This window comes from Hoplias malabaricus, chromosome 16 (assembly GCF_029633855.1).
Source record: "Hoplias malabaricus isolate fHopMal1 chromosome 16, fHopMal1.hap1, whole genome shotgun sequence".
Taxonomy (NCBI): domain Eukaryota; kingdom Metazoa; phylum Chordata; class Actinopteri; order Characiformes; family Erythrinidae; genus Hoplias; species Hoplias malabaricus.
The window spans coordinates 30,055,349-30,069,902 of NC_089815.1; the positions used below are offsets into that span (position 1 = coordinate 30,055,349).

A 14,554-nucleotide genomic window follows, 5' to 3' on the forward strand; every position below is an offset into this window, starting at 1 on the left:
TTAATATCTCTCTGAGTATTTATCTTGTATTTGATGTTTTTTCATGGCCCAATGTTGCACATTCATTTAATATTTTTATTAAAATGAAGTGTTGTAAAATCAGTCAGGACCTGGTTACCGTATGGATAGTTATTCCAGAATCTTCTGTCTCTATTTTGGGCATTTAGAGATTTTAAAGTGTTTGTCTTCTCTCTCTCTCTCTCTCTCTCTCTCTCTCTCTCTCTCTCTCTCTCTCTCACACACACACACACACACCTGTGGAGTGTGTACACCTACCAATGTGTGTGTGTTTGGACTGTGGGAGCAAAGCAGAGCCCCCAGAGGAAACCCACACAGACACAAGGAGAACACACCACACTCCGCACCGAGATTTCCACTAAAAGATCTCTGGTTCTTAAACTGGTTCTATTCGGTTTTATAAGAACCTTGGTGCTTTTCAGCGACCCACCTGCATTTACACCAGCTTTAGTGGAAACCGAGGATACGTCACAGAACACGTCACCAGCAGGGGGCACTGCACAGAGGCAGTAAACAGAAGAGAGAAGATGGCGGTGCGTGTAGACGACCTGCGAGTGCTTGTGCTGTTGTTACAGACGTTGGTTTTTCTCCAAAAAGCAAACAGCGATCATCTTTTGCCGCTGAGACGTAGGAGACTACACAGTGCGCTCCTCCTGGGTGCCGCCATCGCTCCTTGCTCCTGTAACTAGCCACGCCCACTGACGTCCTCACGGTTCGTGCTGAAAAACCTACTGTTCTTTGGTTCCAGCTGCGAACACACTTTTTGGTTCCGGAACCTGTTTTTGTTGGTGGAAAAGCGCAGAACGGTTCACAGTTAGCTTCCTGAACCAGAACAGAACCCGCCCAATGGTGGTCAGAGGAGAGGCTCCCTCCCAGACCCCCGAGAAACTGCGGTTCCTGGAGACCTGAGAAGACCTTATTAGCTCTGAATGTGTTTGTGAAATGAGTGTATTTCCCATTAGTGTGTTTAGTTGTTGTTCTCTGAAAGTACCCAGGGTCCCCACTGTCCTCTCTTCTCGTCGTTGTTGTTGTTAAGAACACTTTGGCCTCCAGGCCTCTGTAGATCTGCTGTGGATGATGTTGTTCACATGTTTTTAACTTCATCAATGGGTTTTTGTCTATTTAAAGGCAGTAGTTCACCAAAAATAACTGATTATGGAGAGTCCCCTGTCCCCCCCTTTGCCCTAAATGTAGTTGGCTTTGTTTGTCTCCAGAGTAAGACTTAGTCAGACTTTCAGTGCCATGGGGGAAAGACACTAAGCTTAACATCGTTATTGAGGGTGTGTTCTGGTTCTGGTTCAGATCCCTTGGTCCGGACCAAAAAGAAAATTAAACATTACGTTCTAGTCCTGGTTTGGTTTGAGTTCACACCAAAACATTTACAGTCAAAACAAAGCACGTTAAAAGTGACATGACACGCGTATCGCGTTTATTTTCAGAGCAAATGATCAGGACTCGTCAGCTGAGCTTAGTGCTCTTACTGTGTGTGTGTGTTACCTGGAGGTCGTTTTACCAGCTGCAAAAGCAGTGAGAGGTGGGAAAAGGAGTCAAAACACAGAGATCCAGAGCAGCTCCGCTACGGAGAGAAACGTTAGGAATCTGTCCTTGGATCATTATGTTATTAACACACTGCACACTCACATTCTGATTACCGTCTAATCTCGGGACGTCAGTTGGTTCAGTTCGACGAACTGGGTTTGTATTGCGTTCACATCTGAGAGGAACCACACCAGAGTTTGCTTCAAAACGGACTGAGACCCTCCTGCTCAGGCAGAGTCCCGCTCCGATAGTTTGGTGTGCACCAGAGAAAGAGAGAGAGTAGTGAGAGGAGAGTAGAGAGAGAGAGTAGTGAGAGGAAAAGAGGGAGAGTAGAGAGAGAGGTGAGTAGAGAGAGAGTAGTTAGAGTGTAGAGTACAGAGAGTGAGTAGTGAGAGAGGAGAAGAGACAGGAGAGAGAGTGTAGAGGGTAGAGAGAGAGTAGTTAGAGTTAGTGAGTAAAGAGGGAGAGGAGAGAGAGGAGAAGAGAGGGTAGAGAGAGAGACAGTAGTGAGTAGAGAGAGAGAGAGAGAGAGGGAGAAAACGAGAACAAGAACCCAGTGCTCTGTGCTAAGTATAAATAATGCAGGTCATTTATGTTTGCTTGGCTGATCGTGTGTGTGTGTGTAGACCAAACCATAAACACACCGTGGCCTCCATAAGAACCAAGGAATGTAGTCCATTAGACTTGTGACATCACTTCCACATTAAATAGCAGTGACACTGTAGCACTTCAGACTGAAACTCACACTTTCCATTCCACCTTAAATGGTGGGCCCATGTTCACCTATGACTGACTAGTGTGTGTGTGTGAGAGAGAGAGAATGGGTGCAGCCTCTAGACAATTTACCTTCCTCATTTGTGTTTATCAGTATAAAGTCCAGCTGTGTGTGTGTGAGAGAGAGAGAAGGGGAAGCAGTGTTACTGTGGTGTCAGCTCTGCTGTTTTCAGATTTCAGAGCCTTGCTGTGTGAGGCCTTTGAAAAATGAATGATAAACGCATGGTTTACTCAGCTCTTCACACAAACCCCACAATGTACAAAAGTGTCTTATGTCTTTCTCCCCTACATTGCTGTGAAAACACACACACACACACTCGCACTAGGTGCACGAACACACACTTGGGGGTGGGCAGCAGTTAGGGGTTAGGTCCCTTGCTCAAGATGTTGATGGAGGAGACCGTGATTTCTCCCCCCATTTCCTTTAGGCCACGGCTGCCCGTAGGTTGGGGCAGTGTCTGATTTGGGTCGAGACCTGTGTCAGACCTCTCTCAGTAGACAGTGAATCGAAATGGACATTCAAAACTTCTGATTGAAGTAATCTTCTCTGTATGGGTGAAGTTTTTACATTTTCTTTGTTAATTTGTCCCCACTGTGTGTTCACGTACTGTCCCTTTAAACCCACACCACCGCGCTGTAGTCACGTGACTATGCCCCGTCCAATCAGCCACACGGAGGAGACCCTAAACACGGAGGCGGACCGAGCGACTCGAGCAGCACGAGCCTCGTCAATGAACTGTGAGACAAACAACGATTAAATAACCTTCGTTAATCGTAACCGAGGTGAAATCTTCAGCAAATCATCGTTCAGCACTAGCTTTATCTCACTGTTAACTCTCTGCTGTTTTCAGAGCCTTCCCCTTGCCCTGTTTCTCCTCAATCACGGCTCTGTGGTTTCTCTCTGGTTTCCAGCTTTTTTATCAGTCTCCGCTCTCCAGGGCCTTGTGACTGATATTTAACACGACTCACTTCCTCTCAGTCGTGACGACCACACTTCCTTCTCTTCCTGCTGAATCCGAGAGGCATTTCATTTATTATTATCCTGTTATATGATGACACAGAAGGAAAGGTACCGAAAGGAGCTCCACCTCTTCAGACAGGGAACGCGGTTCTGCTGCTCCACAGACCAATGCCAGTGGGCGTAACACCCCTTTAGTCCATGCTCGGGCTCCTGTGCAGCTGCTCCAGACTGTTCCTTTCCATCGCCTGCTTTCCTGTAGTGGGTTGTCCATCCACAGAGTTTTCTCAATACACCTAGAATTCACAAAAAGGGTTTTCCGTGCTGCCGCGGTGGAAGAGTTGGAGGAAAAGGGTTTATTTGAATAAATGATGAGGTTTCAGCTGGTTTATACACACTCCAGCGCCCCCCACAGCCTCGGACTGACAGCCTTTTAATGGGCTCCCTCCCGACTCTCCTTCCTCTTCTATCTTCTCTTCACCGCTCTGTTCTCACACCAGCGCCCGAGCTTCTGGTTTCAGAGCTTGTGTGGAACACTGTGGACTCTCACAGCACTGAGCAAAAGTCAGAGACCACACCGACACCAACTATTAAACTATTAAATCAAGCTTTTTTGCTATAAGCGACCCGCTCAGATCCCGCCCTCGTCCTCGGTGCTGTCCCTGATCACGGAGCCTACGTCGTCTGGAGTTGATTGGACGTATATTTACTGAAGGACGTCTGTTTTTACTCTTAACGATGGACACGGTAGCGTCCAGAAGAGAGAGGAAACCTTCTGGAGATGATTACAATTAGTTTAAACACGGATTCTGGTTTCCTGCTTTTGTTCTTTCAGATTTTAGAAAAAATCTCACGTGGAACAGTGAGGAATTTACAAGAAAATCCAGGTTTTACTTCTTTCTTTATTTTTTGAGGAGATCAGGGTTTGTTTTCTTTCTCAGAAAATTACACACTCAAAGTTCAGGCTTAAGATGGTGCACATTTTAAAGATATTCAGGGACTTTTTTTTCTTGTCGAATGCAAAATAAAGCCTGGCTTTGATGGAGGCGAATGCCACAGAGAGGTCAGTCAGTGTGTTGGCGTTAGTTCAGCTGTGTCCTCTCGTGTTTATACTGTGAGCGCGACCTTGAAAACGCTGCCTCGCCAGAAACGAAGGCTCAGTTGTGGCTTATTTTAACAGGAACTCTTACTTTAGAGAATATTCTCTGTTTTTCAGGTGGAGTTTTATTCAAATGCGTTATGTTTTAATGATTTAATTTTCCGTAAAATCTTCTGCTGCTTTGTTTATAGCAGAACTTTTGGTCTCTGTAGGATTTTCAAGGTCAAATAAAGTGCAAATAACATATTAAAACCTCCCTTGTTCGGTGCATGTTCACATTAATGACTGAAGCTAGAGCCCACCAACCCACACACTGTGAAACAAGACCTCCCCCAAAGTCAGTTTTCTGACAAACCTTAATGAGAAAACAGGATAAAGCGAGTCGTTCTGATTCTACTCTGCTTCTGACGTCAAGTGCAGAGACTTAGGAATGGCCCCGCCCCCTCGTCTGAGTCTGTCCAATCACAGCGCTGGGCCCGTGTTTATGTGAGAGCGCAAAGACGAGGTTAAACTCAGCGAAACACACACAACGAGCGCGGAGAAATAAGAGCACTGAGTAAAAACGGAGAAGAAAGAGAACAGAGTGAAAACGGCTAAAAACCAGAGCTTCTGCTCCTCGCTCCTCACTGCTGTGCGCTCGGGGTCGGGGCGAACAGCGAGCGGCTCATTATCATTTAAAGGGACAGACACGGTTTTGCGCTGATTCAGTGCTTTGAACAAACAACAGAGCCTCAATTTCTCCAACAGGAAAAGAGCCGAGACGTTCCTTTGGGGACATTCCTCATTTTTGGGTTTAAATCATCAAGCTAACTCATAACTCCTGCTTTCTGTAACAGCTCTTTGGGTTATTTCAGGTCGACACCGGTCTGAACCTCATGAACATCGTCGTTTATAAGACGCCTCTCCAGGTTCTGACCCGGGTCGCTGTAAAAGCGTCGCTCAGCAGACCGCAGCGGTCCAGTGTTGGTTTTATGTTTTGTTTACAGGGCTCTGTGGTCAGTATAAAGCTGTATATTTGGATCAGGACACAGCTGCTGAGCCGAGGATGTGTCCTGCAGGGACTGTGTGCTCAGTGGAGCAGTGCTGACCTGCTGCTGCTCTGTAATTCTCATTTTCTGAGGAAGTGTTTATCTTTCAGTTTCCTTCTGAGTAGCGCTCAGCTTTGAATCGCCACGATTCTGAGCCGCGACTCTGCGGCTGAACGCAGACTTATCTGAGCTTAATCTCTTAAGCTCGAGCTCAGAGGATTGCATTTTGAGTAGAAGGCCCTTTCATCACTGTGTCATAACGCTTCCCAAACTACAGGGCGCTGCCGTCAGTTCAGCACTCGATTTGAAAGATATTAACGTTGACAAAGCCGAGAGGTGGTTGTTTGAGGGTGATGTCGTGTTGCTGGCAGTTTTTCTGTGGCTTATTTATTATTCGTATCGATATGGGTTTCATAGTATCAACCGAAATCAAGAAATATATCAGCTCTGAGTTTACTGCAGCATCTGAACACAGCAGTTGTCCTTCACACTGTGTGTAAATCTCATGACGAATGACCAATAAAAAACGCTCCAAAATTACTCTCAATAACGTGTTTTTATTTTGACTTCCACTGAGAGTTAAGAAGGTTCTTCCTCCTCCAGTAAAGTTACTATTTTGGGAGATGCACATTTTTAACTGTGTGTGTGTGTGTGTGTGTGGTGTTTTAAGGTGGTCTGAAACTTGCATGTGTTCCTGGTCTCTCACTGGTTCACAGCTCAAAGCTATTTCCCCAAAATACAATAAAGTATTTGTCCGGATGATTTCAGCTGCCTTTTCTTTGCTTTTCCTCGCTCTGTTTTGACTTGGTCTCAGTCTCTGAGGATGTGAGACGTGTGAGAATGAGCTCATGTCTATGTTTGTCCCCTGAAGACGCTCACTTCCTCATTGCAGCAGTTCTGGCACATTTTACACCGTCGTCCTGCAGATTTTTTTTTTTTTTTACCACTGTCCACACTGAGATCTGATTTAAACCCGAGTGCAGCGCGGTGTGTTTGGACTCTAATAGCAGCAGGAGACGGAGGAGGAACATCTGCAGACTCTCTCTCTCTGTCTCTCTGTCTTCCCCTCAGCTCTCTCAGCCTTAAATTAGCACGCCCCATGAATTTAAGATGTTCTACCCCCGAGCGGCTGCTGGAAGAGTCTCCTTTGATCATTTATAACGTGTTCTTTTATTTAAAGCTCTGTGTGAAGTGTTCGCGTTGAGGCTTGTGATTTTTTTTAAAGAACTAAGCCCTGAATTAATGTGTTCACTAGGGTGGGAAACATCATAATAAAGATTGTGTTTGAGTTTGGGCTCTCTCTCAGAAACCGTGTGCGCTTTTGGGGCTGTGCTGAACTGAACTGCACAGCGCCGAAAACCCTTCCCTTCAACACTGTGGTCACAGATATAAGGCTCAGTCACCACCGTCACCGCTGCTGGTTTTAGACGAGACGCTGTCGGACCTCTAGATGGGACAAATGTAGTGGTTGTTGATGAATAATAGCGAGTGTGTGCTTGTTTTTAAAGACGTCTCTGTTGTGGTTGAGAGCTGCTCCACTCAATAATTACAGATCTGTAGGTTTTTACATCAGTAGATGGGAGGAAAACAAACATTTTAACACCACGCACCTAGACTAGGAATGAGAGCCAATTAAAAGAGGAGGTGTTTCACTGGGAGATGATTCCACAACAAACTCCCTGTAATTCCAATCACCTTTTTCTTGGAGACAAAGTGTCAGGTTGTCATCATTTCCAGGACACAGTCGCACCATCCAGCCTTCAAACACACCTTTCATTTCAGTGTATCTCTGGGGAAACGGTGGCTCTGGCTGCTGTGAGGGAGATGTGACCTCACCACGGTTCACTCTGAGACGAACTCCACTCGGGTCCGGGTCTCTCTGTTGTCTCTGCTGTGAGCCGCAGGGAGAGTGATCAGTCTCAGGGTTCATTCAGACTCAGCTGAAGGTCCAGGCTTCTCTCAGCCTCTGTTTTTCTTTCACTGAGAGGTGTGTGAAGAAGAAATGGTCATTTGATATTTTCTTTAAAAGACTGGCAGCACATTCATCAAACGGAGGATAAACCCAGCGCCTGTTTCTCGTCTAACGTTACGGAAGTGCTTCAGCAGCTAGTGGCATTTCTCAGGGTTCTTAAACGGTCCGTTCCACCTTTTAAAATGGGGTTTCCTTCATGTTCATTTTACAAAGAAATCATCAACAATGAAATGTGTTATTGCCAAAACACTGAAAAATATGAGGAAATAAAACTCCACCTGTTCCATAGCTTTGCTCAATGCCAGGTTAAAAGTAATAGTTCTACAAGGGGGCCTTGATCAGACACTTGATCCGATGTTGGAGGATATCGGGAATAAAGATCAGACGCTTGATCCGATGTTGGAGGATATCGGGAATAAAGATCAGACGCTTGATCCGATGTTGGAGGATATCGGGAATAAAGATCAGACGCTTGATCCGATGTTGGAGGATATCGGGAATAAAGATCAGACGCTTGATCCGATGTTGGAGGATATCGGGAATAAAGATCAGACGCTTGATCCGATGGAATTGGAAACGACAAAATAGTACACCACCACAGCGCAGGAGCTCTTCACATAAAACACATGAAAACAGATCAGCGTTTGAATTTTTTATTTTAACACAATGAAAAATATCACACACACACTCTCCATCACTCTGAGGCGCTTTTATGCTGCTCTCTCACTCGCTCTCCAAATCAAACTCGGTGCTCCAGTAATTAATGCCCCTCTAGAAACCATTAATGAGGAACCGGCAGTAAATCTTTCACGGAAGTATAAATTACTACAACGAAAGCTTAAAAGATAAAAGTACAGAAATGTACAGACACTGAAGAAAAGACTTTAAGAAAACATTGTAGTGTCGCAGTCACACAGCTCCAGTGACCTAGAGGTTGTGGGTTCGATTCCCGCTCCGGGTGACTGTCTGTGAGGAGTGTGGTGTGTTCTCCCTGTGTCTGCGTGGGTTTCCTCCGGGTGACTGTCTGTGAGGAGTGTGGTGTGTTCTCTCTGTGTCTGCGTGGGTTTCCTCCGGGTGACTGTCTGTGAGGAGTGTGGTGTGTTCTCCCTGTGTCTGCGTGGGTTTCCTCCGGGTGACTGTCTGTGAGGAGTGTGGTGTGTTCCCCCTGTGTCTGCGTGGGTTTCCTCCGGGTGCTCCGGTTTCCTCCCACAGTCCAAAAAAACAAGTTGGTAGGTGGATTGGCAACTCCAAAGTGTGTGCGTGTGTGTGTTGCCGTGTGAAGGACTGGCGCCCCCTCCAGGGTGTATTCCCGCCTTGCGCCCAATGATTCCAGGTAGACTCTGGACCCACCGCGACCCTGAATTGGATAAGGGTTACAGACAATAAATGAATGAATGAATGTTTCACTTTAATCCAAAGGGAATTTGCTTTACTTTGCATTAATTATTTATTTGAATCTTTAGAAAATAATGTTTACAACTTAACATTTAAAACTTTAATAAAATGTTAACATTAATTTTGTTGCAGCATCACGTTCTTGTTATTAATAATACACTTTTTCAGGTTTTGCCTTCTGAGAGTGGATGCTAGACATGAATAATGGATCACAGAGTGCTGGCTGTATTCTGATTGGTCTGTTTCCTCTCTGTTTGTAGGGATCCGGTCGTGGGATGTGGATCTCTCCTGCTGTAATCTGGATGAGCAGCTCAAGCTCTTCATCTCCAGACACTCCGCCTTCTTCTCAGAGGAGCTCAAAGGTAGCATTCGATTCGAAACAGAGGCACATGCTTGGGTTTTCTTTACCGTGTTTGAAGTGAGTTTGGTGTATGATGCAAACCCTGTCAGAGCTTTAAAATCTATCATTAAAGATACACTACATGAGCTCCTGGGGCTCCCCGAGTTTAATTATTACAGCACTGTACTGAAACTGATACGGCAGGGGAGGGGCCATTCCCTAACCTCCTCCAGAAGTTACATAGTGCAGTTTCTGCAGGGCTGAGCCCAGGGTAGCGAAGACAGAGGCACCATTCGTCCTGTTACAACTCAGTGAATCATCACAATGAATTTGAAGCTGTAATTTTAAGGTAAAAATATTACATAGTGTTACTTTAAGTCTGTGCTGAATTCATGGATATCATGTCACAACCGTATTTGTAGACAGCTTCAGCCCCAGTGCGGACACAGACTCGTCGTTTACCTTTTCACGGAGTTTGAACGTCTAAGATCACTTTTTGGTCTGTTTTATGGCCCAAGACCCTCAGCGTTGGGCTGTGGAACAGTGGAACTGTGTTCTCTGGAGCGCTGAGTGAGAGAAGGAGAAGCAGCAGAGGAACAGCTGAAGGAACAGCTGCTGTTCTGCACTAAATCACCCTCTTAACACTGGGGCTTTTCCCTTTAAACATGCGACACACGCCGCGAGCGCTTCACATTCCTCAGTGTCTCCGCACTAGGTTTTAGTCCAGTATTTTTAGTTGTGTTCGTGAGGCACTGGTGAAAGTTTTGCACAAAAGTAAAATTCAAGACACGCACCTTTTTAAGGAGCGATTACTCATTTCTGAAGTCCTGCCTGAATTAAACGGTTTATGCTCCATGGAGAGGGTCCCCTGTATGGGGGCAGTCACATTTTAAATAGGTTTGATATAGGAACTCTTTTACATCCAAGCCATTTGTTGGCAATATGTTTGTGGCAAAAATGACAGATTGCTGCTTTAAATAGTACTTTTTTTATTGATTAAAATTCTGTTGGTGTTTTATTTCTTCATGATGTGTTCCTATGTCATAATAAAATAAACAGGTCTCACATTCTGCCTCCGCAGCGCCCCCTCAGGCTGAAAGCGGATGTTCTGAACAGAGCTGTTTAGACGGGGTCACAGACGTTTCGTTAAGAACCAGAACTGTGTTCCACTGTGGACAAGAGGGGGCTGTCCACTTTAATAAACAGAATTCCTCTCTCTTCCCTGAACAAAAACATTAGTTCTGCGGTAAGTCAGAGACGAGAAGCAGTTCTGGATCCCTCTGGCTCCTCCTCGTCTCTCTGCAGAATTTAGCAGCTCTCCGCCACAGAGCTCCGGGAACGTTGACAGTGCGGTTCTTTCAGGCACTGGGTCATATGACGGATCAGATCCGGAGTTTAACCACGGTCCCTTAGCCTCCGGCTGCTGGAGTTCATCACTGACGGCTCAGCTGACGGGAGGCTGAGGTCATAACACACTCGCAGCGCTTCACTGAGGGTGGGGCAGGTCGGGCGCTGTTACATTAAAGGAAGTGTGTCAGAGCGACTAAACGACAAGGATCTGCATCCATCCGTCTGTCCAGCTGTCCATTAATAAACCCAGTGTATTCGGCCACATTTCTCTTTATTCATTCTCTCATATTTATCTCTCTGCCTCTCCACACACACACACACACACACACACACAAAGAGAACCCATGAGCTTTGGATAGAACAGGGAACAGTGTTCTTCTTCAGAACATCCAGTGGATATATCACAGTGAATCCATGGGGATTTCTTTCTCTGTATGTCTCCCTGTTTCTCTCCGTCTCTCTGCGTGGCTCCCCGTTTCTCTCCGTCTCTCTGCGTGGCTCCCCGTTTCTCTCCGTCTCTCTGCGTGGCTCCCCGTTTCTCTCCGTCTCTCTGCGTGGCTCCCCGTTTCTCTCCGTCTCTCTGCGTGGCTCCCTGTGTCTCTCCGTCTCTCTGCGTGGCTCCCCGTGTCTCTCCGTCTCTCTGCGTGGCTCCCCGTTTCTCTCCGTCTCTCTGCGTGGCTCCCTGTTTCTCTCCGTCTCTCTGCGTGGCTCCCTGTTTCTCTCCGTCTCTCTGCGTGGCTCCCTGTGTCTCTCCGTCTCTCTGCGTGGCTCCCTGTGTCTCTCCGTCTCTCTGCGTGGCTCCCCGTTTCTCTCCGTCTCTCTGCGTGGCTCCCTGTTTCTCTCCGTCTCTCTGCGTGGCTCCCTGTTTCTCTCCGTCTCTCTGTATGTCTCTGTGTCTCTTTCTTGTTTCTCCTGTGTGAAGCATCAGAGTGAAGAGATCCTTCACCATGTTCTGGGTTTGGTTCTGAACTGTCCCTTCCCTTCGGTTCTGAGTCTTCTTTTTTAACAAGGTTCAGCTCAAAGCCAGAGTGTCCGCTCAGATTTTCATCTGAAACCAAGCCGAGCGTTCAGGGCGGAGCTGGACCGGTTTCTGTGTGGTGTCTGTGCTGACGGTTCCAGATTCTGTCCCTGGTGAAGTTCTGGTTCTCCTTGGACAGAAACGCCTCTGTGTTTGTTCTGTCTCAGCGTCAGACTGTGGTCTGCTGTGAAAGACTCTTTATTCCTCCTTTTCTCCACTCCTCACCCAGATACTCTCTGGACTTTCCTTTGAGTGTCTTACAGTTCACTCTGTAGTCCGTCTGTGGCTCTGCATACTTCATCACCCACCTCTCCCCCTGTTCCTCAGCGCTCAGGACCCCCACAGAGCAGGTGTGATGTGGTGGTGGATCATTCTCAGCGCTGCAGTGACACTGACGTGGTGGTGGTGTGTTAGTGTGTGTTGTGCTGGTGTAGAGTGGATCAGACACAGCAGTGCTGCTGGAGTTTTTAAACCCCTCAGTGTCTGGACTGAGAACAGTCCACCGACCAAAAACATCCAGACAAAAGTGTGTGTGTGTGTAAGAGAGAGTGGTTACACTAGTAAGACTGGATGTCGTTTCCTGCTCTGGCTTGTTAAATGACAGCAGCTGCTCCCAGCAGTGTGTGTGTGTGTGTGTGTGTGTGTGTGTGTGCTGATCTGCAGATTAAAGCCCCCATTCCTCCTGTTCTAGAGATCAGGGGGAGGGGTGGTGTGTGTGTGTTGTTCTGATGGCCTGAGTACTGTACGTTGGGGCTGGTGGTGGTAAATGCTTGTGATGAAGCTTGTCCGCTGTAAAAGGCAGTAGCTCAGTGCAGAGAGGAATATGCACCTCGCAACTGGAACGCTGTCTCACCATCGCTCTGAAATCATTCTGCGTTTCTTCACTGAGAAGGACCTGAGACACATCACCGTAATAACATCTACATTTGTGAAGTTCTCACAATTTATCTTCATCATAATTCCTTTGGAATTTAGACTGAGTCACACCTCTGTAATTGAACGTTCCTCAGCAGCTACTACTACATTACTCAGAATCCTGACTCTGTGTGTGTGTGTGTGTGTGTGTGTGTGTGTGTGTGTGTGTGTGTGTGTGTGTGTGTGTGTGTGTGTGTGTGTGTGTGTGTGTGTGTGTGTGAGAGAGAAACCCTCTCTAAACAGAGAGGAACAGAAGCTTCTGGAAAGCGTCAGGGCGACACAGGGAGGCTAGTCATTGGCCCAGAGCAAGGATTTTAATAATAAACAGTTGGGCAGTGTCTCTTTATTTATTGTTTAACTGATTTTTTTTTCCTCACACACACACACACACACACACACACACACACACATCTCCTTAAATGTCATCCTTTCATAAAGAAGAGGGAGAAAGGGGATAAAATATTATGCAGAGCAGCAGACTGACCACAGTGTGTAAGTGTAGAACTATGGAGTGACTGAGAGAGGGGACAGTGGAGCTGAGAGAGGGACAGTGAAGCTGAGAGAGTGGACAGTGAGGGGACAGTGGAGCTGAGAGAGTGGACAGTGAGGGGACAGTGGAGCTGAGAGAGTGGACAGTGAGGGGACAGTGGAGCTGAGAGAGTGGACAGTGGGGACAGTGGAGCTGAGAGAGGGGACAGTGGAGCTGAGAGAGCTGAGAGAGGGGACAGTGGAGCTGAGAGAGGGGACAGTGAGGGGACAGTGGAGCTGAGAGAGTGGACAGTGGAGCTGAGAGAGTGGACAGTGAGGGGACAGTGGAGCTGAGAGAGGGGACAGTGGAGCTGAGAGAGGGGACAGTGAGGGGACAGTGGAGCTGAGAGAGTGGACAGTGGAGCTGAGAGAGTGGACAGTGAGGGGACAGTGGAGCTGAGAGAGGGGACAGTGGAGCTGAGAGAGGGGACAGTGGAGCTGAGAGAGGGGACAGTGGAGCTGAGAGAGTGGACAGAGCGGACAGTGGAGCTGAGAGAGGGGACAGTGGAGCTGAGAGAGTGGACAGAGCGGACAGTGGAGCTGAGTGAGGGGACAGTGGAGCTGAGAGAGTGGACAGTGAGGGGACAGTGGAGCTGAGAGAGGGGACAGTGTAGGAAAGTGGACCAGTTACATTTAAGGAGTATTATCTCAGAGCAGAAACAGCGTCATCACAGATTCACTGCATGGTACAGACTCTACTGGACTCTTCAGGACTCTATTGGACTCTAAGGGGAACAGTGGTCTTTGGAAACCACAACAACGGCGGTGGTAACGTTAAGCGGTGTTTACTCATGGTGTATTGGCGTGTTGTTGTTGTTTGGGACTGAACACAGCTCCGTCATCAGTTCAGACAGATCAGTAGAGTTTGTTCCTTCCTTGTTGCAGCGTCCAGCTCTCGCTGGATTCTTTCGTCGGCCACCGATCCAAGGAGCGTTTGAACCTCTTCAAAAGACCACGGCGTCATTTTACGAGCTGCCGTCGTGAGTCGGATAAAAACAAACGTGATCTCTGCTGCAGCTGGAGATTTTACAGATGGAGAGTTGGTGCTGGTCGTCTGCGTTGCGTGGCGTAGAGTGACGACTCTCTCTGGACAATCAGCGCTCTGCAGGGTGGATGTATTTGGTGGAAGATTCCCCCTCATCCCTTTTTTCTTTTCAGTGGTGGGGTGTCCGCACTCAAAACCTGATGAGGTTTCATCACCCAGTTTTTAAACACATTTAACACAGGTGCTGAACTTGACATAAAAATTCAAAATGCGTTCCATAATAAAGTCACAAAGTTCTGTTTCAGACACAGCCTCCATCTGAGGGAACGTCTCTCGTCCGACTCCTGACTGTTGTACACAGATGTTTTTATCCATTTTCTTGTGCTGAATCAGCTTTAACCCTTATTTTCATGTGATGTCTGAGTTTTCTTGCAGCAGATAATTCCCACGGTGGCGTCTTTGCTGATGATGTGTTTAATGATGGTTTTGTAAAAAAAAAAAAAAAAAAAAAAAAAAAAAACTGAAAAGACTGGGACCTGTTTTATGACTCGTGGGATTTTCAAACTCTCTGATGTCTTGAGGATAAAAGCTTAACGTTGTCTGGCAAAGAACCAACAGCTCAAACTCAGCTTCAT

At 46.9% G+C, this 14,554-nt stretch overlaps 1 protein-coding gene across 1 annotated transcript in view; it reads left to right on the forward strand.

Moving 5' to 3' along the window:
* Positions 1-14,554, forward strand: part of map1sa (microtubule-associated protein 1Sa) — a 28,325-nt gene that overhangs the window by 993 nt on the left and 12,778 nt on the right. Inside the window, exon 2 of the mRNA XM_066646976.1 lies at positions 9,044-9,145. Coding sequence (XP_066503073.1) covers positions 9,044-9,145 — 102 coding nt within the window. The remainder of the gene's footprint in view (positions 1-9,043; positions 9,146-14,554) is intronic.